General features: G+C 30.0%; 1 protein-coding gene across 1 annotated transcript in view; it reads left to right on the top strand.

Annotated features, from left to right (window-relative positions):
* Positions 1–24647, top strand: part of LOC142332527 (uncharacterized) — a 140111-nt gene that overhangs the window by 85800 nt on the left and 29664 nt on the right. Inside the window, exons 4-5 of the mRNA XM_075378976.1 lie at positions 19908–20111; positions 24115–24256. Of these exons, the coding sequence (XP_075235091.1) occupies positions 19908–20111; positions 24115–24256 (346 nt within the window). The remainder of the gene's footprint in view (positions 1–19907; positions 20112–24114; positions 24257–24647) is intronic.

Below are 24647 nucleotides of genomic sequence, written 5' to 3'. Positions count from 1 at the left end.
TCTTTTTTCATTTACTTCCTGTATAGATCCTTCTTTAATCCTGTTGATTTCTTCCTCATTCCTCACTTTATCTGTCCATTTTACTTTCCTCGTCCATCTCCAAATCCAAATCTCAAAATAATTGGAAAATATTTATACAGTTTAAATGAAAAATGTTTAAGAAATATTGAATAGTTAAGTAGGTTTAGAATGAAAAGTCTTCCAAAATTACTATTTGGTTATTTTAATTTTAAATGTTTCTACGTTTTTTTATAAGAAAACAAAACTAATATGAAATATACAATCTACTCATAATTAAAATATTAAAAAAATCATTTTTGAATTAAAAGTTTATGAATTATAGCTGTATACTTTGGATTGCATAAAATTCCACTCGTATTAGTATATTTTTATATCTGAAAATACTAAACCTGGAATTTACCTTGGGTAAATTTTGCTGCTAGGAAATTAAACAATTTATTTAAAAAAAAAAACAAAAAACAACCAAACAGTTAGTAGATAAAAATAATACGATGCTATTAAATTGCACTTTCACTTGTAAGAAATTCTTTATTTTATTTTATGTAAACATGTTAAAGTTATCTTTATTTATTTATATTTTATGATGCCAGATACATTATTTAAATATATACTCTTGTTTTCTCTTAAAATTTAAATGTTCTGCTTAAAATTAAAACTTTTAATTTTATTAATTTAAAAAAAAAGAAAGCACTATAAATAAAGTTATTACTGGATGAGTTAATATAAAATATTAGACTTTCTTATAAAAATTCAAACTGTTTTGATTTCTTGAGCCAACTTTGTTAATTGTTGATTTATTACGTTCAAACAGGTTGTATTAAAACATGTCATAAAATATTTAGTACTGCATTTTCTGCGATCAAGTTTGTTTTATTTATAGAATATTGAATACTGTTACATTTATAAAATTAACATGAAGCATTTTATTATGTTATATTTAAAAGGTAAATGACAGAATTAAAATAAATTTAACTTACAAATTACCAATTTTAACTGTATAAGAAAATTATAAAATTTAATGATAACGGTTATGAAGTAAAAAAAAATCAAGACACCATTATATTTGTGGAATAAATAAGTGAAAATTATCCAGAATATTCTATTAGCATCTTAAAAATAGTGTAATTCAAAGATCTGCAGTAGTTGATTATTAAGATTGCATTTATTGATTTATACACATTCCACATGTCTTAAATGATAGTGTAGCTTTGTTGATTTGATGCCTGTACCTAGCTGCATCCCTTGCTAATGTTTGATTATACCTGTATTGCTTATGTTAAAGTGTACATTTATCTGTTTGTTAATTTACTGTTACTAAAATTAATGCGTTATCTTCTTGAAGTCTAAAGCATAGTTATAAAGTAGTCTTAGTGTTTTGAGCAAGATAAATTGCCCAATCTACTCTAATATATGGCTTTTTCGCTCCTTTTTCTTATTTTTAATAGCTTCTTCGTATTATTTTTTTGTAAATATAATTCTTATCCTGCTAGATTTCTTGTGATAAAGCCGCTGGGATTTTTATTTTCAATTTGCAGAAGTATTCTGTTAAAATTTATTGATGTGTTCTGTCCCTAACTTTCTTACAGTTGTAATGATCCATGGTAAACAATTAAAAATTTCACTAGCCTGAGTCATTTACTTTGAAAGTTGTTTTCACTTGTTTAGTAAGCATTACTGTGACTGTGTAGTGACAGGTTGGTATGTATAACATTGCTGGTCACGTGGGTAGACTTCTCATTAGTAATAATGATAGAATTTTTGTTGCTCATAAGTGAAATTTTGGGAATTTTATTAGATGAAACGTTCTCCTGGAATGATCTAATCGATTTTTTTTACAATAAAATCAAACTGTACTTGAGAATGAGTTTTCAAGATACAAAAATGGACCAACAGATCATTGTTTGGCACCCGAGAGTATGAATCATGTCGATTAATATTAGAAAATTAAAAATATTATTTTATACTTTTGTTTATGATTGTGCAATCTTTGCTAAAAAAATTACCATGTATTCGTTTAAAAAATGTTTTTTGAATTAATCCCCTTTTCAAGGAAGTATTGTTGTAATCACAAGAAATTTCGGTTTTCAGATTTCAACGGAAATATCCATCCATTTTGACCATTCCTGAATCCATCTTGACTAGTTTCGGCATGATGTCAGTACATATGTATGAGTCTCGCATAACTCACAAGCGATTAGCCATAGAATGCTGAAATTTTGGATTTACAACTGTTGTAACATCTAGTTGTGCACCTCCCCTTTTGATTGCAATCAACTAGACCAAAAGTGTCCAAAAAAAACCCAAAATAAAAAAAAATTGAATTAACCAATGATAAATCATAAGTGGTACTTATTTTTATTAATTTTTTTCCAAAATTATTGCCAAGTAAAATTTTAATTAACGAAATATTTGGATCTTACAAGGGAAGGCACATCGGTTTGAATCCAACTTCATTTCCTTATTTTTTATTTTATTTAAATATATTGATTTATTAATTACTATTAACCTGTGACTGAAAAAAAACTATTAAAAAGTCAGAAGTTATTAGTGAAATAAAATTTTTTGTACTTTTCATTTTAATTCAGCAATTTTTACAGAGGTTAATAATTATTAATAAATCAAAATATTTAAATTTAAATAAAATTAAAAAAAATATATGCATATGAAGTTGGATTTGAACCGATGTGTGCATGGTTACGGATCTGACATTTTCATTATACCACATAACTACTTGAGCAATGTAAAATAAAATTAATATATAAACTAATATAAAATGCTGATATGAACACCACAAAAAAATGTGATGCAATGTGCTATCCACTTCAATTCAATTGTGTAGCTGTACACTTTATTAAAGAGTTGGAGGATTGTATCTCACTTTCAAATGAAATAAGTTTGAATGAAGTGCAGAAAAAAATGTATGTATGTAACCAACCCTTACTACATTTTATCTAACAAAAGATTAGCCACTACAGACACAAAAACTTTTATGAAAAACTGCTGCTCATATTTCATGTAATGACAGAGGATCTTAATTTAAAATCAGGAAATACATTTGGCTGTAACTCTGTCACAAATAGAATAATCAGACAAATTCTTGAATGGTTGACTTAAAACTGACCTTCTCCTTTTGCTTCATTAATTAAACTTTTGTCTTTTCTGCAATGATGATTTTTAATTAAACCTTTTTATATGCCTTGAAGGGCAATGGCTCCATTACCCCATCACATGAATTTACGCATGCCAATTACCAACTACATAACCGATTTCCTACTAATCAAATAGTATACCTGTACCCCTCGTGAAAATTTTATTAAATAATTTATAGTTTGGATGATTCCATAGATGAATAAATGTCTATTTTTAGGAAGCTTAATATCTTGGTTTGGCATTTTTATTCATTATATATAGATGAACTTGAAAGCTCATTCAATGGTAGGTAGTTTGTTTGGTCTAATAAGGAAATGAATGTGTTACTTATAACAATCTAAAATAATAGTCATTTACTTTTTAACAGAAATAAATTTGAATTAAAAAAGGAAATTAGTCGGTGTTAATTTGATACTTTAAATACTGTCCGAATCGTATAATATTTAATTTCTTGTCTAACAGTGAGGAAGGTTATATCAAGGTTTAATAATGCACTACTTATGACTGTGGTGTATTCATGGGATTATTGCCAGTTGAAACTATAAAATGTATAACTGTATTGGCTTCTTTTATGTGGAAATGTTCCAATTATACAACAGGTCAACAATGTCTTATATGATACTGCTTGGGATCAATATACTTTTTGAATAATACGTTACTTAATATATATAATTACTTGATACAAACTTGTTCAATTTGTTATGTATATGTTTGCTTATTTTAATTTTTTATCGTCATTTTAACACTGTTTTGAGTAGGTTATACACCTTTAAATGATGTCAACCAGTTAATATTACGTATAAAAAAAAGAATTAAAAATAAAAACACCTGATCAAAAATTGGTAATGAATTTTTAATTATTTATTTCAACTAGTTAAAAATTTTTTGTTAGCTGGATTTTACACATGAACGTTGAGTACAATTGAAAATATTTTGAATGCTATTTTTTTTTTCTAGAATTTTATATTTTTTTTAACTTCAATACATGAGGTAAGATCATTTCCAATCTAGGTATTTTTAGATATGAGATATGGAAAAATGTATTGAAAATTGTATACTACGTTTTTATACAATGTAGCATACTTTATGATTAGTTCTTGTTCTTTATTTGAATAAAAACAAATTAAAAATATACTCAGTTTCGAGATTTTATTAGTGTCATTGTAAAATAAAGTAAATTTAATAGATTGAAATAAAGCTCAAATTTAATTAAATGGTATAGTGTTAGTTTAATTTATTTGACCTGTATGGTGGATATATCCTGTTGTTATTTGCAGCAATCTAATTTTATTCAAGCAATTCTTTATATTTTGAAGGTGTTTATTAAACAATATTTGAATTTTTTTTTGTCTTCAATCATTTGACTGGTTTGATGCAGCTCTCCAAGATTCCCTATCTAGTGCTAGTCGTTTCATTTCGGTATACCCCCTACATCCTACATCCCTAACAATTTGTTTTACATATTCCAAACGTGGCCTGCCTACACAATTTTTTCCTTCTACCTGTCCCTCCAATATTAAAGCGACTATTCCAGGATGCCTTAATATGTGGCCTATAAGTCTTGTCTCTTCTTTTAACTATATTTTTCAAAATGCTTCTTTCTTCATCTATTTGCCGCAATACCTCTTTATTTGTCACTTTATCCACCCATCTGATTTTTAACATTCTCCTATAGCACCACATTTCAAAAGCTTCTAATCTTTTCTTCTCAGATACTCCGATTGTCCAAGTTTCACATTCATATAAAGCGACGCTCCAAACATATACTTTCAAAAATCTTTTCCTGACATTTAAATTAATTTGTGATGTAAATAAATTATATTTCTGACTGAAGGCTTGTTTCGCCTGTACTATTCAGCATTTTATATCGCTCCTGCTTCGTCCATCTTTAGTAATTCTACTTCCCAAATAAAAAAAATTCTTCTACCTGCATAATCTTTTCTCCTCCTATTTTCATATTCAGCGGTCCATCTTTGTTATTTCTACTACATTTCATTACTTTCGTTTTGTTCTTGTTTATTTTCATGTGGTAGTTCTTTCGTACGACTTCATCCATGCCATTCATTGTTTCTTCTAAATCTTTTTTACTCTCTGCTAGAATTACTATATCATTAGTAAATCGTAGTATCTTTATCTTTTCACCTTGTACTGTTAGTCCGAATCTATATTGTTCTTTAACATTATTAACTGCTAGTTCCATGTAAAGATTGAAAAGTAACGGGGATAGGGAACATCCTTGTCAGACTCCCTTTCTTATAACGGCTTCTTTCTTATGTTCTTCAATTATTACTATTGCTGTTTGGTTCCAGTAAATGTTAGCAATTGTTCTTCTATCTCTGTATTTGAACCCTAAATATTTGAGTAAATTACCTATATTAGGTAGTAAACTATCTCAGTCAGAGACAGTTCATCTGTGAATTGATCATACATTTTGTAACCTCTTCATTAACTTCACCCTTTTAGCCTTTGATAAATGTTGTGGGCCTTCATACTTCAACTAGCCAGTAATTTTGCCACTTGTTTATTGAAATTTACCTCGAATACTCTAACAGGTAGAGTTACTTCTCTAGACTTTGTTCGTATCTGGGTGTTAAATAAAAGCCGAATTATTGTACTAACCGAATTTAATTTGATAAAGCTAAGCATTTTATCTTTCCAGAATTCTAATTTAATGTTTTTTTTTATGGATTTGTACACTTTTGTTTTGTTGTTTTTTTAATCTCCGGGACCACCGTTAAGTACTACCTCGGAGAATGAGATGTATGACAATTTTTTGTAGCGTTTTAAAATGCCATGCCTGACCAAGATTCGAACCCAGGACCTCTGAATGAAAGGCTGAGACACTGCACTGTCAAAAAAGTCCCGGGAGTTGTTAAATAAAACGCACAATTTTTATTTATTCACCAAAATTTATTTTGTCGCCTACAAAATAGATCCCATTTGATGCAACACACTATGCCAGTGTTTTTCCAGTCTTCGGAACACTTTTTATAAGCGCTTACCGGTATGGCCTTCAGTTCCTTTCACGAATTTTGCTTTATGGCTTCAATCGAGTCAAAACGGGTACCCAGGAGCGGTAATTTTAACTTCGGGAACAGACAGAAGCCATACAGGGTCACCAGATCTGGTGAATACGGTGGTTGATCGATGTTATTTATTGCGTTTTTCGCCTTAAATTCGGTCACACAATTGTCACTTTTGCGATGGCGCATTATCATCATGAAAAATCCTCGAATTTTTCTTCCATAAATCTGGCCGTTTCTGACGGATTTTCTCACGTAGACGCTTCATTACGGCCAAATAGAATTCTTTATTGGCCGTCTGTCCCTCTGGAATGAATTCGTGATTCACCAAACCATGAGCATCGAAGAAAACAATGGATATCACCTTTACTTTTGAGCGACTTTGACGTACTTTTTTCGGTTTCGACTAGTCTTTTGTGCCCCATTCTGATGACTGTTGACTTGTTTGCATGACAGACTCGTATACCCATGTCTTGTCACCAGTTATGATGCGTGCCATGAATGTGAGATCAAAACGGGCGCGATCGAGTATGTCTAAAGAGACCTGCTCTCGGTACTGTTTTAGAAAAAAGTTGAGCTCTTTTGGAACAAGCCGTACGGGGACGCGTCTCGTGCCCAAAATATCTATTAAAATCGAACGAACAGACTCGTGAGAGATGTTAAGGTCACGAGCTATCTCTCTTAAGCTGGTATGACGATTATCGAGCACAATTTCCTTCCGTTCTTCGATGTTTTCATCTGTTAAAGAGGTCGAAGATCATTCAGAACGAGGCATGTCTTCGACGATCTCTCGGCCCAACTTGAATGCTTTGTACCACTCGTAAGCACATGTTTTTGATAAAACAAATTCACAATAAGCCGTTTTGTAACATCTTTAGCTAGTCGGACCACGAAATTCCGTTCGCAACACAATATTTAAGGCAAACTCTTTGCTCAATAATTTTGTTCACTGTAAAAATCGTGATACACTACTGAAATGGACTAATTCAACCAGCTGGTGCTACAACAAACTGGTGGACAGATCATGCTCATTTTGGGCATAGTAATTAAGTAGTGCTACCATCTTACGGAAAAAAATAATTTAATTATTAGCTTGGCCTAATACAAATTCCCAGTATGTTTTTGACAGAATATATGTATGTTGTTGTTTGCAGTTGATCAGTCATTGTAGCATCAGATTGGTTTGATATCATCTGTATGATAAGAAAATTGATGAAAACTTTTATTAAGTGGGGTTTGAAGATAATTTTCGTAAGACGAAGTATCTAGTGGGGGGGTGCAAAAGGAGATGACTTGACTATAGATGGGATTATCATCAAGGCATGTGAAGTAAGGGTTGGCCCTATATTATCATAAGAAGGAAATAGTGTAAAAAATATAAATCATCATATAGCTTTGGAGCAGTGGAATTCTTTGTGGTGGTCTGAAGGGATATGGAAAGCAACTAATTGTAGGTTGTACAAGAGTGTTAGTTATTAAGAACAGTTTATCGTACGGATCAGAAGCTTGGGAAATTAGAAAAAGAGATGAGGGAAGGTTGTTGGCTGTGGAGATGAATGTGTTGTACAGGAGTTGTGGAGTTTCTAGAATGTGGTGTATGGGAAATGAGATCAGAAGAAGAATCTGAACAACTGGTACAGTGATATTAATGTTTTGAAGGGAAGAAGACTACAATGGTACAGGTATGTTCAGAGAGTGGAGGAGTATATATAGCCTAGGAGGATGTTGAAATGGACTCCAGCAGTGAGGAGGAAACGTGGACGATTTCAAAGCAGTGGATGTCTGGAGTGATGGTGACTATGGAGAGAAGAAATTTGGAGTTGGAAAGTTGGCGGGATAGAAGAGTTTGACAATTAGGATGTGAGAGACGGCCTTTATAACTGTAAAAACTCAGCTAGAAGAAATATTAAAATTCTAAATTATAAAAATAATTCAGTCAGAAGAAGTAACTACTTGAGAAATTTTCATCAGTATTTTTACTGTTTGATGTATTTCAACATTTCTTCCTATTCTGTGGCAGTATTTTAATTCTAAAATGCTAATACTGTAATTATTTTATTTACGTATTGCACCCTTGATCTTTCCCTACAGTTTTTAACTAATACATATTCACTTTTTTTTTAGATAATTTCTAAACCATATAAGCTCAAGAAAGATATTCCTTTCCATTTATTTCTTTCCCACTCTGTACCACTGTTTTTTATTTTATTTTTTAAACAAATTCTTAAGAATGATAACATGATGGATATTATTTATATGATTTCTTGTGAGAGCTTTATATATATATATGTGTGTGTTTCTATTTGAAAAAAGTAGGAAAACATAATGATTGATTTGTTTATTTAGTCAGTTGCAAGTCAGGAGACATATTCGATTCGTCAGTGTGCATAAAAATAGTACAACAGACCTTTAAAACTGTTAGAAAGATTAAATTAAAAAATAATAACATATATTCTATGAGTGATTTATTGTACTTTTGTTATTTCTTTTATTAATATTTAATAAAAAAAATATTATTACGTAATAGAGAAAAGAGATATGTAGATAAAAATATTATTAAACTTTATCGTCCATACTAGAGGATATTGATACATCTATATCATTGCATCAACATAGCAAAGGGAAAGGAGAAACAAGAGAATGAAAGAAAGAGAGAGAGAAAATGGGAGAGAGTTTAGCTCAGAATGACGAAGTTCTGGACTGAAATAGATTCCATTGCTAGTTCACAAACAAAACTATGTATACGTTATATCTCTGAAACAGACGTGAAATGCTGTGAAGCAAGTATGCGCACGTGTGTGTGTGTGTGTGTGTGTGTGTGTGTGTGTGTGTGTGTGTGTGTGTGTAAGCTTGCCAACTATTCTATCCTTTTAGCAATGAAGTTCTTAATTTCTTTTCCTTTCTTTTATTATTTTTTATGTCTCTATTGCTGTTTTTTTCTTTTTTTTAATTCTTTGTTGTTTTTTTAATTACTTTTATTCACCCTTCATTTTTTTAAACATCTATTATACATTTTTTTTTATTTGATCAACAATTCAAATTCAATGGTGTGTAATATCTCATGTAATAGTAATAATTTAAAATGAAGTAAGCAATAATGCATTGTGCATTTAAGTACTTGTGTATAAATTTTTTTTATTGCATTTTTAACGATCATTTTGTTCTATTCAAATTGCATGTTATTCATTAAGATGTGCTCATCATTACAATAATTATTAGCACTATTTGATTTATCCTTTTAATTTTACATTTTAATTATGCAACTAAAATGTTAATGATGATTAAAAATTACATGTAAATCATCTCTTATATTGAAAAATTATGTAATGTTTTTTCATCATTACATGTTTTAATAAACAATATATACTAATTAAATCAAATCTAAAATCCCACAAACAAAGTAAATAAGGAATAGTGTATATATTTACAAAGTAATCAACACATGGACAGAAATTTTATTTATTTTTTTTATCGTTATCCAAAATGAAAAACATATTATTTATATGATCAGCATGACAAAGACTCACTTTTAAAATACAAAACTCTTTCTTCTAAGGACCTTTCATAATTAATTAGCAGCAGTTTGTTATGTTTTCCATTTAGTAAGTTAACTTTTGTAAAAATCTTATTTATCGTACAATTGTGTTGAGATTTTGTTTTTTTTGTGCTAAATGTAAATAGGTATGTTGTGATTATATCTTTTCATATGTGTCCTGTTTTTATAAGTTGATTTGCAGAATGTTATTCGTTTGTGTGTCCTGACTGCATTTATCCTTATATCTATGGTCTTCAGACAACCAGTACATTTGATATGTAGTCCTTAGTGCAATGACTCCAGTATAATTTGTATACCAGTGTGTGCTGCAGTACCTTTACATGTAATCTTGTATATTTTGTTTTTTAACTTTCTTTTGTGAAAATATTGGACATTTGGTATAACTGTTGCAGGGGTAGATCCAGCAACTGAATTTGGGGGGGGGGCATTTGCGACAAGGGATCACATTTTCCTACTCCTTTCTAATTGGGTTGGGTATATAATATTTCATACTTTTATTGGATACATACTATATTATGAAAACTATTTTTAAAACGAAAAAATCATTTAACCAATCATTATTATTGATTTAAAAAAGGCAAAAAGGGATGGTTTTGTCCAAAAACTTTAAAGTGCCTAAGTTTCTTCAACTTTATTTCGATTTACAAAAACCTAAGCAGTTAGTTATTCAAAGTGACCCTCACGGGGGATTCCAGAAGCTAAATTAACTTTAAACTTGGACTGCATAGTCCTAACAACTTTAATCAAAACTGCCTTGCAAACAATCAAAATCATTTAATAATATAAGACTGGATAAAAAATAAGATGAAGATTTAATTTAAATTAAGTTGATTTTTATTTGTTTATTCATTTCAATATTTATAATTAATCCATTACAATCCAAAATATTATACATTATATTTTATACAATAACAATAATAATAATACAATAATTTATTTACAAAGTAAATCAGATGGGTGGATAAAGTGACAAATGAAGAGGTGTTGCGGCAAATAGATGAAAAAAGAAGCAGTTGGAAAAATATAGCTAAAAGAAGAGAGACTTGTAGGCCATATATTAAGGCATCCTGGAATAGTCACTTTAATATTGGAAGGACAGGTAGAAGGATAAAATTGTGTAGGCAGGCCACGTTTGGAATATATAAATCAAATTGTTAGGGATGTAGGATGTAGGAGGTATACCGAAATGAAACGACTAGCACTAGATAGGGAATCTTGGAGAGGTGCATCAAACCAGTCAAATGACAAGACAAAAAAAAAACAAAGTAAATTCATCTCAGTGATTACAAATCTTAGCATACTGTTTGATAATGCAATCTTTATCAATTTACATGTCATTATGAATGTGTATTAAAACACGTGACGTCAGCCTCTTGATTACCTATTAAGAAAAAAAAGATATATTAACGTTAATTACAGTGTTGCAACTGGTTATTTTGTCAGTACAGTATTGGTAAAATGTTTCAATACTTTTCAAATTGGTTTTCAAAATGTAAGGCCTTCGGGCCTTTTGGTGGCCATGGGCCCCCCTTCATCTGTCATGAACTGTTATCAGTTAATAATATAATATTATGTTACTAATATTGTTATTTATGAGAAGTTATCTCTAAAGTAAAGACCGTTTCATTGTAAAAACATTTATTCTCAAAACTTTATAAATAATTTTTATTTCTCTTAAACTACATACCATATACTATTTCTCTTATAATCTTCACATGAATTAAGTCACTTATCATAGCGATACACCACCTCGTCATATTCTTCTGCCTCCAGTTCATTTAGCCACTGATTAACTGCATTTTTAAGTTCATCTTCACCCGCAAATTGCTTACCACCCAAAAATACGATCACCTGATGGGTGATCGTAAATTTCCCATCCAATTGTTCTCAGTAAATCACGGACCCACAATATGTGGACGTGCATTATTGTGTAGCAGGACGACGCCGTCGGCAGCCTCTCAGGTCGCCGATTTTGATTGCGCGACGTAAATTACGTATAATTTCGCAGTAGGCTTCTGCATTTATAGTCGTTCCACGCGGCATGAAATCAATCAGCAGTATGCCAAACCGATCCCAAAAGATTGTGGCCATCAGTTTGCGTCAAATGGTGGCTTGACCCTTGTCGATCTGGTTGATAGTTGAGGGTGACGCCATTCACTTGACTGCCGTTTTCTCTCAGGCGTGTAATACGAAATCTCATCGCCGGTAACGGTCTAATTAAGAAACTCATCACCTTTTTCTGTGTAGCGCATCAAAAATTCCAAAGCAGATCCCATTCGGATTTTTTTGTGACGTTCGTTAAGACGTGAGGCACCCAGCGTCCACAAACCTTTCTGAAGTCAAAACGCTCATGAACAATGCGACCGATAACAGCTCTTGAAATATCAGGAAAGAGAAGGACCAGATTGGAAATCGTTGAACGACGATCTTTCCTGATTTCATCATCGACGCGTTTCAACAAGTCCTCGGTGATTATCGAAGGCCTCCCCGAATGTTCTTCATCGTGCACATTAATTCTGTTATTTCTAAATCTTTTACACCATTTTAGCTCGTTTCTTTCATTTATTACATTATCACCGTTCACAGCAACCAACTGCCTATGCATTTCAGCGACGATTTTGAACCGACGATTTTCTCGAATTGCCCGTCCACTCGCTCAACGAGATCATCGGTTGACACTCGCTTCCTTCCCTGACCGCCTGCATCATGAACATCTGTACGTTCTGCTTTAAAGTTCCTGCCCAATTGTTGCACTTTGCATTCACTCATTGAAGTTTCACCGTACACATTACTTATTCGTCGATGAATTTCAGCCGCATTACACCCCTCAGCCTGAAGAAATCGAATTACCGCACGCACTTCGCACTTGGCGGGAGATGCTATTGTTGTAGACATGTTTACGTGCTAGCTGCATGTTCAGAACTAAACGAAGTGACGCGGCGTGATTGAAGTCCATACTAGAGACGCTGCGCAACACATATGCGCAAAGGATCATCCGATTTTTGGGCGGGTTTTTATTTCGTGACCAATCGGACCTTGAAAAAAAATAGCCCTCGTATTATCAGAATATCCAGCCAAAATCTTTAACCAATTCTAATCCATTCTTTTTAACTTCTACAAATCTTCACCTTTTTTCCTAGTGGTTTAATTTTTATACCGTTGAAGATATAGTACTCTGAAATTTCTGTCCAACATTTCTATTGTTCTGCTAAAAATAATATTTAATGATTTAATTTCACTATTGGTTATGGATGAAAAATGCAGAAAGACTGCTTTCTTAGTGTATCATAAACTATACTTAAAATTGTAAGAGATATTGAAGATTTTGTAGCTTCCAATACAATTTGATTTACCGATCAAGCATCCCTTGTGACTTGGTTACCAAACAGTTTAGTTGGTTAACCAGACAGTTTAAAAACTTTGTAACTGTTGGAATGAAAGTAAGAGAAGTTAAAAGAATTTTCTTACATAAATGAAATTCTTACATATTTTGATGCAAATACTGTTTTGAACTACACCACTGCTAGTCATATACTAAAGCCCCATACATTTCCAACATTCTGTTTTTTTTTAACCTCCTGGTCCACCATTAAGTATTGCTTTAGAGGATGAGATGAATGATTTATAGCGTACGTTTAAATTAATTAATTTTATAATTTAGTTAATTTTTTTTAATAACTCATTTTCTTGAAACATAATATTTTGCTACCAATAATCTGTATTAGTTATTTTATAAAATAACTAAACCACGAAGTATTTTTATTATAATATTTTTTTTAAATAATAACTACTTATGAAGATCCACAAGACAAATTTTAAAAAGAATGCTCTTTATTTTACATAAATATATACAAAATAAAGTGTCTTAACTGACTCATTAATGCATAGCTGAAACCAATTAGCCTAGCAAAGTGAATTTTGGGGGTACATTATTTTTATAATATAGGCACCATTAAAGAATGGTTTTGAAAAAACTTCGTTTATAACAGAGTGAAAAGGGGGGCAAATTTTTTTTTTATAATTCCATATCTCATGACCTGGAGGTGTTAAGATGTGAAAATTGTTATGTAGTCTCTTCTTTAAAAACAAATTGACATGTGTTTCACAATATTTTGAAAAATCCAATTTGGTAGGGCGAGGGAGTGAACCCAAAATTTTGTATGAAAATACTAAATCTAAATAATATGTAATGAATATTACTTGTATTCGAGGAGACGACTCCAGTCCACTTTCTCCATCATTGTATCATTCAGATTTAAATGTGAAATATTATTACTTTGTCACTCAATTAAGATTTTGACAAATTTGAGCGTGAATTGACCAGTTTGTCAATATGCTCAAAAACCATCAATCTTTATATTATATTACAATTTTAAAATAAATATTTTATTTAAATCATAATCAATTATAGATTAAGATTTATGAGTACAGTTCACAATAGGAATAGTAGTTGAGCTCGTATTTTGGCAATAAAAAGGAAAAACTCCAACATTTATCTGGAAGAATCAAGAGACTGGAAAAATTGTGATTATAGTTGCATTGTTTAGAATAAATAAAAAATAAAAGTAATTAATTTTTAATACATCCACTTTAATAAATTAAAATATTAATTTAAAAAAATAACTGTGTGAAGATAATGTATAATAGAAAATTTGGATAGTGGAAAAGTCAATTTTAAGACATTAATTACAAAATTTTTAAGTGTATGTTAAATATCTATGCTGGAAATTCAGTGTTTTGTAATTAGTCTGTTTTTCATACAAGATCTGTTTTAGGTAGATTTCATAAGAAAGCTACCTATTGTAATGGGTACCATGATTCGACTATCTTCGCATTTCACACCCCCAGAACCCAAAACCATCGTCATCGTCAGCTTAATATTTATTTATTAATAAATATTAATTTATTTATATATAAATTTATGTATGTATATATATATATATATCTATCTCACTTTCTTGTGGACATGATAACTGCTGTAATTTTGCGCCAATCACTTTCATATTTTTCCTTAAAAATAACTCGTCCAAAAATCTCAATCGAGTTCATTAACAGCGAAAATCAGACCATGGAGGTGGAAATGGGTGGGGCTTTTTCAAAAAACAAAATATCAGTATAACTTTCTTATTAAGTATAATATCGAATTTGTTTAAACTTCCTACTATTCTTTCGATAAGGGCCTAAAACTTATGTAAGTAAAGTTTTTGATATCACCAACCATTTGCCCAGAAGGTACAAAAAAATGGGTGTTTTGAAGACAAAAAAAATCATACCTCTGTTAATAGGCACAGTATTGAATCGGTTTAAAGTGGTCGTCAGTCCTCTAAATATTACCTAAAACCTTTGTCTGAAACAATTTTTAATATGACCTACCCTTACGGCAAAGGATGACCAAAATGTTGCTGGAATTTTAGGATAGGGCTTGTCGTATGCTAAACGTGTGAAACTTTTTTCACCTGTAACCATTGTTGTAATGACTAAATTTGAAGTTTTTTTTAACTTTTAAGGTGGAAGTCTTTTTTATTCCCTAATTAGCACCAGTGAAATCGACCTCCATCTTTCAGTGTGCCAAAAGGGATCTTTTTGTATTCAGAACTGACAATTAGTCTGTTTTTATACAAGGAAATCCTTAAAATAATTTTAAATACGAGTAAATTGATCAGAAGATTGTTTTAGATATGTAGATAATTTACAAAAAATATATATTTATGTAATAAAAAAAGATAGAAAATGAAGCGTAGTGAGGTCCTTTTTGTAATCCAATATATGATACTTTATAATGTGAAATAGCTGAGTTAACTGTTTTATGCTAGTGAATATTATTATATTTTTAAGGAATAAGTGACTATTTTTTATCAGGAAAGATTGCTCGTTCATATATATATAAATTAAAAATTGTTTAATTTATTAAAAATCTCTGTCGTACTTCTTGGCATCAAATAAAATTCTTTGTATGTTTTTGTATCTTGAAACCAAGTGACTTTTTCAACTAGCTCTGAGATGTAATATTTTATTTTAGATGAAAATATACAGAGGTATTGTAACAATTTAAATTATGTCATGTTTAATGATTGATTATATTACTTCAGAAAGAAATAAAAAAATTAGTTTATAATTTTTTTTCTAAGATTACTATGTTTATTTTTCCATTTGTTCTTATCAAATTTTTATTAAGTTTTTCCTGGCTTTGTTTAGAAGTGCACTATTTTATTATTTCTTTTTTTTCTAAATTCATCTTTTGATGTTTGATTTGAATTTTAAAAAGTCTATTTTTATTAATTATTACAATAATAATTTTAAATCATTTTATTACTACTCATCTCAAGTGCAGATAGAACAGGAATAATATTATTTAATTTTAAAAATAAAAATAAACAAGGATTTTTTAAACTATTAATTAGAATAGTATACGTTATTTCTTGTTTAGCTGTGTTTCTTGTTTATTAAAACCGAATGGTTTGTCGTTACGGTCGTAGTATGTGGGCGACACGGTCAGCAGTGATTTCTTGGAACGTAATAGAGCATTGACCATTCCTAACTACCTAACTAAAACTTAACTAACTAGCTATTTTACTTTACACAGTTTGTAATCTAAAAATAGTTAAGCGTTCAAGTGATCTACTCATCAACTGTTTTACATTATATAACGGCGATGCATTATTATTTCATTTAAAACTTACCCATATGTATGTATGCTGTTTTATAGTGATATAAAATCTTGACTATAATTTTTTTTTAAATAAAATTAATTAGAACATTAATGTTGTTTGGTGTTTTACAATTGCACTCAAGTCTCTAGTTTTTGTTTTATGCGACTCCCAGATATGAATTAAGTATCGTTGGATAGCTTCATAGGTATATAGAGTTCCTCCCTACCAAACTCCATTAAAGAGCAACTGCCCAGAAGCTCCACCCTGGCACCACCGATGGAATCAAGATGGTTAATCTAATTCCCATGATGTTATTCCAATAAAGAAAGAATAAACAGTAAAAAAAGGAGAAATAAGAGGAAGCAATAATCAACCCGCAGAAATCAGGGTAGTTTTCTATCTTTCTTAGGACCAAAATTTAAACATAGTAATAATATTGTTACATTACTGCATTTCATAAATTCTAAAGAGAATAATTTTTATTTTCCCAGCCCTATAATTAAATTGTATAACTATACAATATATTATATTAGGAAAAGTATGGTAAATAGGCAAATTTTAAATGTCTGGATTTTTGTAGAATTTGATGTTTCATGACCCTTTCTGTAATCAAAAAATACAATTTTATTTTGTTTTCTGTTGATGTGTTTTTTGTATGATATCTTAAGATGAATAGACTGATTTGAATGAGTTCTAGCACAATAATTTTTGTATATGGGTCTTTGATGCCATTTAATTATAGTTATAATTGATCATGGGAGTAGGGAGATATGGTTCATAGGCCGTAATTCTTAAAATTTTATCCAAAGCGTAGAATAATTTTTTTACATACTTCTTTATTTGATCCTTAAGTTTTTTTGTTGATTATTTCACCACATAAAGTAGAAACTTGTGTATGGAAATATGGGATGGAAATTTTGTAGCACATGAAGTGCGTATGATTGGGATAAAAACCTGGGACTTTCCGGATGAAAGAATGAGACATTACCACTCTGCTATGGAGTTCAGTGGACATTTTTTAATGTTCTCTTAATTTTTTTCTTAACTATTACTTTGACGAGAGCAAAGCCCTCAGTGGCTAGAGTTGCATAATTTTTTTTTATTAACAGTTTTAAATTGGTAATGAATCAGCTTCTTGACTAAAATTCCAAATCATTCAGTATTTTTCATTTAAGAACTTTTTAGTAAAAATTAATTTTAATTTTTAAAAGAATATATCTATGTTTTTGTTCATGTTGGTCAGTGATAAAAATTACTTAACGTGATCAACTTTTTAAATGACAAATTGATCCAAATTATAAATATTGTATAAATCTTTTTAAAACTTATAAGAGTTTCAATCATTTTTGTAACCGTCTTTGGTACACGTGTTGCCATTTTCACCCTATTGTCAGTTGATATTACTGCTGATAATTTTTTTTACTTAATAGTCCCTGAAATGTTTAAACTCTATTGCTCTGATAGCATGGTGTAGACAGACACAGTGATGCATCAATCTTACCCGGTTGACCATCTCCAAATATCATCAAATTTTTGGTGGAGGCCCCCATGTTTTAAAATGTTATTTCACCAAATTGCAGCTCTTTATCTGCGGTTGGTGATTTTTTGTGGCCTCTTGAAAAATGGGTACTTATGTATAGTTTGTGGACACATGTAAAAATTGTTATCCAACAATTTTGACAGCAATAATAAAGATACAGATTCAAATTTTGGTACTGTTGGTTAACTTTTTATGCTGTATCCGAATATGTTAGTCACAAGTTTTTTTGGATCCTGGTTTTGAGATATAGCAGCTGAAATTGAGCCAAAAACTTTTTGCAACATTGTGGAAGTCAAAGTTTGAACTTTGACTTTCAAGTTTTTTTTTGTTGAGCAGAAAAAAGGATCACATTTTAATGTATTATGATACATATTAACACATAATAAAAGTGTACTAAAACACATATATACACATATACATATACATATATAATTCATATTCTAGCCAATGTTTGTCCATATTTTAAGTGCTGAAAAGAAAAAAAACAGCAATAAAATCAAAGTGATGCCTGGTGGATGAAAAGAGTAGTACCAGTTATTAAACAAGCGTGTTGAAGTGTTATAATATAAATTTTAAAAATCTATTTCATAAATTTGGTTCATTTTATCATAAAAATGCTGGTTATTTCAAGTAGTTTTAGAATGATATTTTACTTCATTAACCCCTATGGGTAGAGATGTTGTTTCACAACAGAACATTTTTTTGTTGTTTTATACTGCCTATCTTAGTAGATCTAAGTATCAGTAGATATTATGGCTAAGTTCTATATAATGCACCTGGGTCCTTGCAGTTTGCTGTTTCTGAGAATAAGGATATTCAAAACAGAATTAATATTTGTAGGAAGGAAAGTGTAATTTTTTGGACTATTATGTGCATATTGATGTACTACAGTACATTTGGCTCAATATAAAAAAGGCAACAGAAAACTCTCACCTTTCGTCAGTATTTTATTTAATCTGGAATGATTCTCTTACTCTTAAGAACAATTAATACATTTCAGGTGCAACTATGTTCTTATCAAACATCTACAACTGTTAACAGTTGTAAAAAACTAATAGAAAAATATACAATTAATAGAAATAACCAAATAAAGAGTATAGGCCATATACTAAGGCACCCTGGAATAGACGCTTTAATATTGGAAGGACAGGTAGAAGGAAAAAATTGTGTAGGCAGGCCACGTTTGGAATATGTAAAACAAATTGTTAGGGATATAGGATGTAGGGGGTATATACCGAAATGAAATGACTAGCACTAGATAGGAAATCTTGGAGAGCTGCATCAAACCAGTCAGATGACTGAAGACAAAAAAAAAAGCTTCTGCAAGTAGGTTGAATTATAATTTGAGCTGCATTGTGGTTTGATTCCATAACTTTCATGATGACACTTAGTGTAATAAAAGTTTATCCTTTCTTCTGAAAGCAGAATAAAAAATAATTGTAAAATGTATTTTTTTTTAAATTTAAACTTAATATTATTTTTATTACAATAAAATTGATATATTCATAAATTTAAATATATGTACAAAAAAAAACAAAACAGAACCCTAGGATTGTAACTTTTCAAATGGATGCACTTCAAAATGTAATAGAATTTTGAATTTCCTGTTTCATGAGCTGTTTTCTGAACTGAGTTCCTTCCTTATTCATAGTCTTCCTGATTGCTACAATAGACATCTTGAACAGTTTCATCTTATTCACATTTATTCATAATATGAATAATTATGAGTCTGATCTGTTTAAAGCTTCCTTCTAAACAGTCGTTTCATTTCATTTATATTATTCACACTTCCAGTACACCACTTTAATTTTCTTTTAATTTAAAATCAGTCAACATTTTAAAACAATTTTATCTGAAAAAAAAAGAAAATTAAAAAGAATTATGGATTGTAGTAGTCAATATATATCTTTTGTGACACCAATGTATAGATTAAATCATTAATATGATGTTTTTCATTTTATTTTCAGAGGTAAATTTGGAACAGTATACAGATGTAAAGAGAAAAGCACCGGATTAACACTTGCTGCAAAATTTGTAGGTATTGCTAGAAGACAAGATAGAAGAAATGTTGAGAGAGAAGTAGAAATAATGCGTACATTACAACATCCTAGATTAATCCAACTTTATGATGCATTTGAAACAAATAATGTTATGTGTGTAATCCAAGAACTGTAAGTTACATCACATTTTATTAATATTTATTACATTCATTATCAATTTATTAATAGTATTATTATTATTGTTTTGAAATTATTTGTCCTTAGCCTTTAATTAACTTACTAATGCTGTTAGTTTTACTCTGTTTATATTTGACTTTCTCAATATTATTTATGGCTTGTAATTTGTTTTTTTATCATTTCTATATGTATTATGTTGTCACCTTTTTTAATTTCCTGGCAGTTATAATACAAGTATAAACTATAACAAGAAGAAAATCTTGCCAAAAAAATTAACATTTTTGGTTTCTTGGACTTAGAGCATCTTGAAACATCAAAGAATTCAAAAAGAGGGAAATAAGTTCTGTATATCTAGTTTAATAAATTATTGTTCGCTGAACTGAAAATCTTCAAATTTGGCATGATGGCTTATACATAAAGAGATTTAATGTTATTAAATTTTGGAATTGGGATCTCAAAGGGTTGGTTGGATAGACGGGGTAAGGGATCACACCTTAGGTTGAGCTGGACTTAAATGATAATCTATTAGTAGAGTTTTGAGCTTTTTTTTAAATAAAAGATGAGAATTCATGTTATAAATTTTTTTTTCCAAAATACTCCCCAATTAAAAATTAATTATTTAATGAAACACTCCAAAAGTATAATTTTTTAATTGTTTTTTATTTATATTATTTGTGTCTGTTGTATTTAATTTTCCTTCTTGAAGTTATCACAACAAAGTGGTGAAAAAGATACATCTTGCCATAAGATTCTTCATGATTTAAATTTGAAACCATATTATGTAACAATATGCAATAACTTAAGCAAACAGATAAACCAAAATGTCTTAATTATTGCTTCTTAAAAACTTTGTCGATGGACAGATAAACCTGATGCTGTATTTCATGTCAGATAAGGCATGGTTTCATTTTAAATGGATCGCACAACACCAGATATTAGATGACTGAAAATTCTCACCAGATGTTTGGGCGTCCATTTCACAATGAGAAAATTGGTATTTTGTGTGTTTTTTGTAATCGTACAGTGGGGCCAATATTTTGTAACCAGACTGTCAGCACATAAGTGTACGTACAATTTTTGATTCTAAGCTCAGTTAATAGAGTACAACTTCTTACAACAGGACGAAGCAATGTGTCACACATCAAAAGTTTCACTACCACATGTTCATGTGGGTTTTACAAAAGAATGTACTGTCAGCAGGAGATGGCCTCCGCATTCCCCTGATTTGTCTAGTTGTGATTTTTTCTTTCCGAGCTGTTTAAAGGACAGAGTTTATAAATCAAATCCCCACACTTTGTTGAACTGAAGGTGAACGTTCAACAAGAAATCAATAACATTGACAACAATGTTTTGCATCAGGTGATTCTCATTAATTGAGCACAACACTAGGCTTTTGCTAATGTAAATACAGAATCTAATTTAATTCACTTTACATTTTCATTTCATTGATAAAATGTTACTTGTCACAATTGTGTTTTGTGTGTAACAGTTTGGTTTTAAGTTTCTCACCCTGTAATATTTCCTCGAACTATTCCCCTGTTATTGCTGCATCACAATAATTATTTCCTATAAAACCCTTTCCTAATCCTAATTAGCATATATTACCATAAATATAATGATTATTGATCTTACACAAAGCAAAAGACACTCCTCAAAATGACATCCTTAAGAATAACAAGTATCCTATGCCAGTATCTAAAGAAAGCAATAAGTGAAGTGGTTTTTTTTGTTAATAATTACCACCTACACTGAATAAATAATGACAATATATCAGCATACTAAGCCTACCGAAAAGAAAGGTGATATTCAGCCATAAAAGCGACATCTTCATTTAGTTCATCATGGGACTGGCTATATAATGAACCCCACTACTCTCAGATTAAGCGACATTGACCTGTACCTCTTATACCATAAATGTTTTTAATGTATCATAGCCATAAGAAAGACCAAGAGAGATTGCATAAAGCAACAGATTAACAAACTGTTGTAAAATAAAGCATATTACACTGTTTCAACTAAGCAGAGAAAAGTTAAACCTTACAAAAGATTGTTTCCTGCATATAATACAACAGTGAGAAAAATAGAGTTAACATTACTATAAAGATTTCATATAAATGTATGAAGTAAAAACAATAAAATTTTGGATTACCTGCCAGTGACAAATATAAATAATGAAAATTGGCATGTAGTTATTTTTGTTATATTTTTTAAATGACTCAATGAGTTAACCTGCATACATTGCAACCTACATGAAATTTATTTTGCTACTAGTCATTATTATATATAATTATATTATTATTATTCATTATATTAATAATAGTTTATATAAAAATGACTATTCGTAAAAGAATCATTCAAAATGATTAACAGTAGATTTTTTTATGAATAATTCAATGATGAAAGTTTTGAATCATTGAGTTATTCTAATCCAAGAAGCAATTTATTAAATTTTATTAAAAAAAAAATCAATTAAAATCATTGTTAATAGTTAGCATATATTTTTATATAATGAGTTATTCAAAAATGACTACACAATTTTAAAAGCAGATGAAAAATTTACTGAAATAATTTACAGATTCAGTTGAAGTCTCATTTTATAAAAAAACACAGAGTTTGTCACCCAACATTCACTTTGGTTCGATATGGTTTCCATTTGTAATGTTACGTAAGTCCCACTTGAAGTTGATTTCATTCCAGACTGTAGACAGCAAGTCAGGCCTTACCGCTGCAGCTGCAACATTAATTCAAAGTCATATCTGAACAAGATCAGCAGGAAAAAGCCGATCTTTAATGTAGCCCCACAAGAAAGAATCTAGTGAGGTCAAATCTGGGGAGCAAAGTGGCCATGCATTGGGCCTTCATGTCCAGTCTAACTACCTGCGAATCAAGTATCAAGAAAATTTTGAACTTGTAGGCGGTAGTGAGGTGGTACCCCATCTTGCTGATAGTAATGGCGTCCACCATTTATTTTTTGGCCCAGTGTAGCCTTTTCTTCTTCATGGCATCTGTAAGAAGTTGTTTTCTTATAGGCAGGCCTTCATGCCGTGTGACTGGTTTCCAGAAATCTTCTGTGTACAGTAGAATTGTAAACTTTCATACCGACTAATTCTAAGTCTTTTTATAAATCAAAACTATTTTTCTGAGGATTAATTCTACTTATTCTACATAAAATACCATCATCTTTTAATGTGATTTTATGTTTTCTTTCACAATGACCTTTTCGTTGGGGTGAAATTGTACTCACCTGAATATTTTGTCTAATTATCGTATTAACAATACTTAGACTAACCTTATGCTCTGCTGCTATCTGTATTTGAGTCATATATTATCTTCCATCTTTTCTTAGGAGTTAAATCTATATTGCTACATTTCTAAATTTGTTTATAAAATCACAAGATCACTTACACTAGAAGAAACTATAATAAAATAGGTAAACTATACACATAACCTCTCAAAACGAACAAGATATTTTACTTGAAATAGAGGAAAACAGCTGTATTACATCTGGAATCAGTGATACAATGTTACTAACTAAAAATTACCTCTTTGTTCTCATTAATTTGCACATGTCATTGATTTCTCTATCATGTAATTGTCAGTGCTCATTGTTGTGAAAAAGAAGATTTATAAGAATTTCATTGATTTGTATGATTTAGTAAATATAAAGGAAAATTCTGTCACCTTTTTCCAGGATATTTAGCACTTTCTTCTAGAATTTACTTAATATAAAGTCGTGTGATAATAATCATGAAGTAAAATTGTGTTAAGTTATATGAGATTAATTATGTAGTTACTGCATGAATAAATAAATAAATGAACCTGATATTTGTGTGTGAGAATATAAAATTAAATTAAAAATTTGTTACTAATGTCATGTTTGCAAATATGGGTTTCTACTTTGAAAATTTGGTGTAATAGTTGCCTCCTTAATAAATCGTAGTTTATTTTACTATATGTATATTTTTTACTGCCTAAAGATTAAAACTGATTGTTTCAGTATTGAAGGAGGGGAATTATTCGAGAGAGTAATTGATGATGATTTCATATTGACTGAAAAAGCGTGTACAGTATTTATGAGACAAATATGTGAAGGTGTTGAATTTGTTCACTCACAAAATATCCTTCATCTTGATCTCAAAGTAAGTATTTAATAATAAATTTCATTTCAATTTTATCCTAAAATGTAAACTTTTAAGCTTTTACTTCTCAAAAAATTAGTTCAACCCCCTTCTTTTTTCATTTCTATAATAAACATTTTTTTCATTTTTTAGACTTCAACAAATTTTTTTTGATTTTTTATTTGGCGAGAAACAATATATAGTCACATTTAAAAAATGGATAATTTGGAATCAATATAACCTTTATTAGTATAAATAATTTGATTTAGGTGTAATATGAGAACAGCTGATTCAGTTGAGAAATAAACTTATGTGGTTACAGAAAACCTCTATTCCAAAGCCATAGAGTTTATCATATCTAGTCTGTCTTTTGTAAATGATTCAATAATTGAATATGAGAAAAAATATACTT

The sequence above is a fragment of the Lycorma delicatula genome, chromosome 11, assembly GCF_047948215.1.
Source record: "Lycorma delicatula isolate Av1 chromosome 11, ASM4794821v1, whole genome shotgun sequence".
Taxonomy (NCBI): domain Eukaryota; kingdom Metazoa; phylum Arthropoda; class Insecta; order Hemiptera; family Fulgoridae; genus Lycorma; species Lycorma delicatula.
The sequence above is the reverse complement of the archived record's forward strand: the minus strand, read 5'-3'. Positions and strand labels throughout refer to the sequence as shown.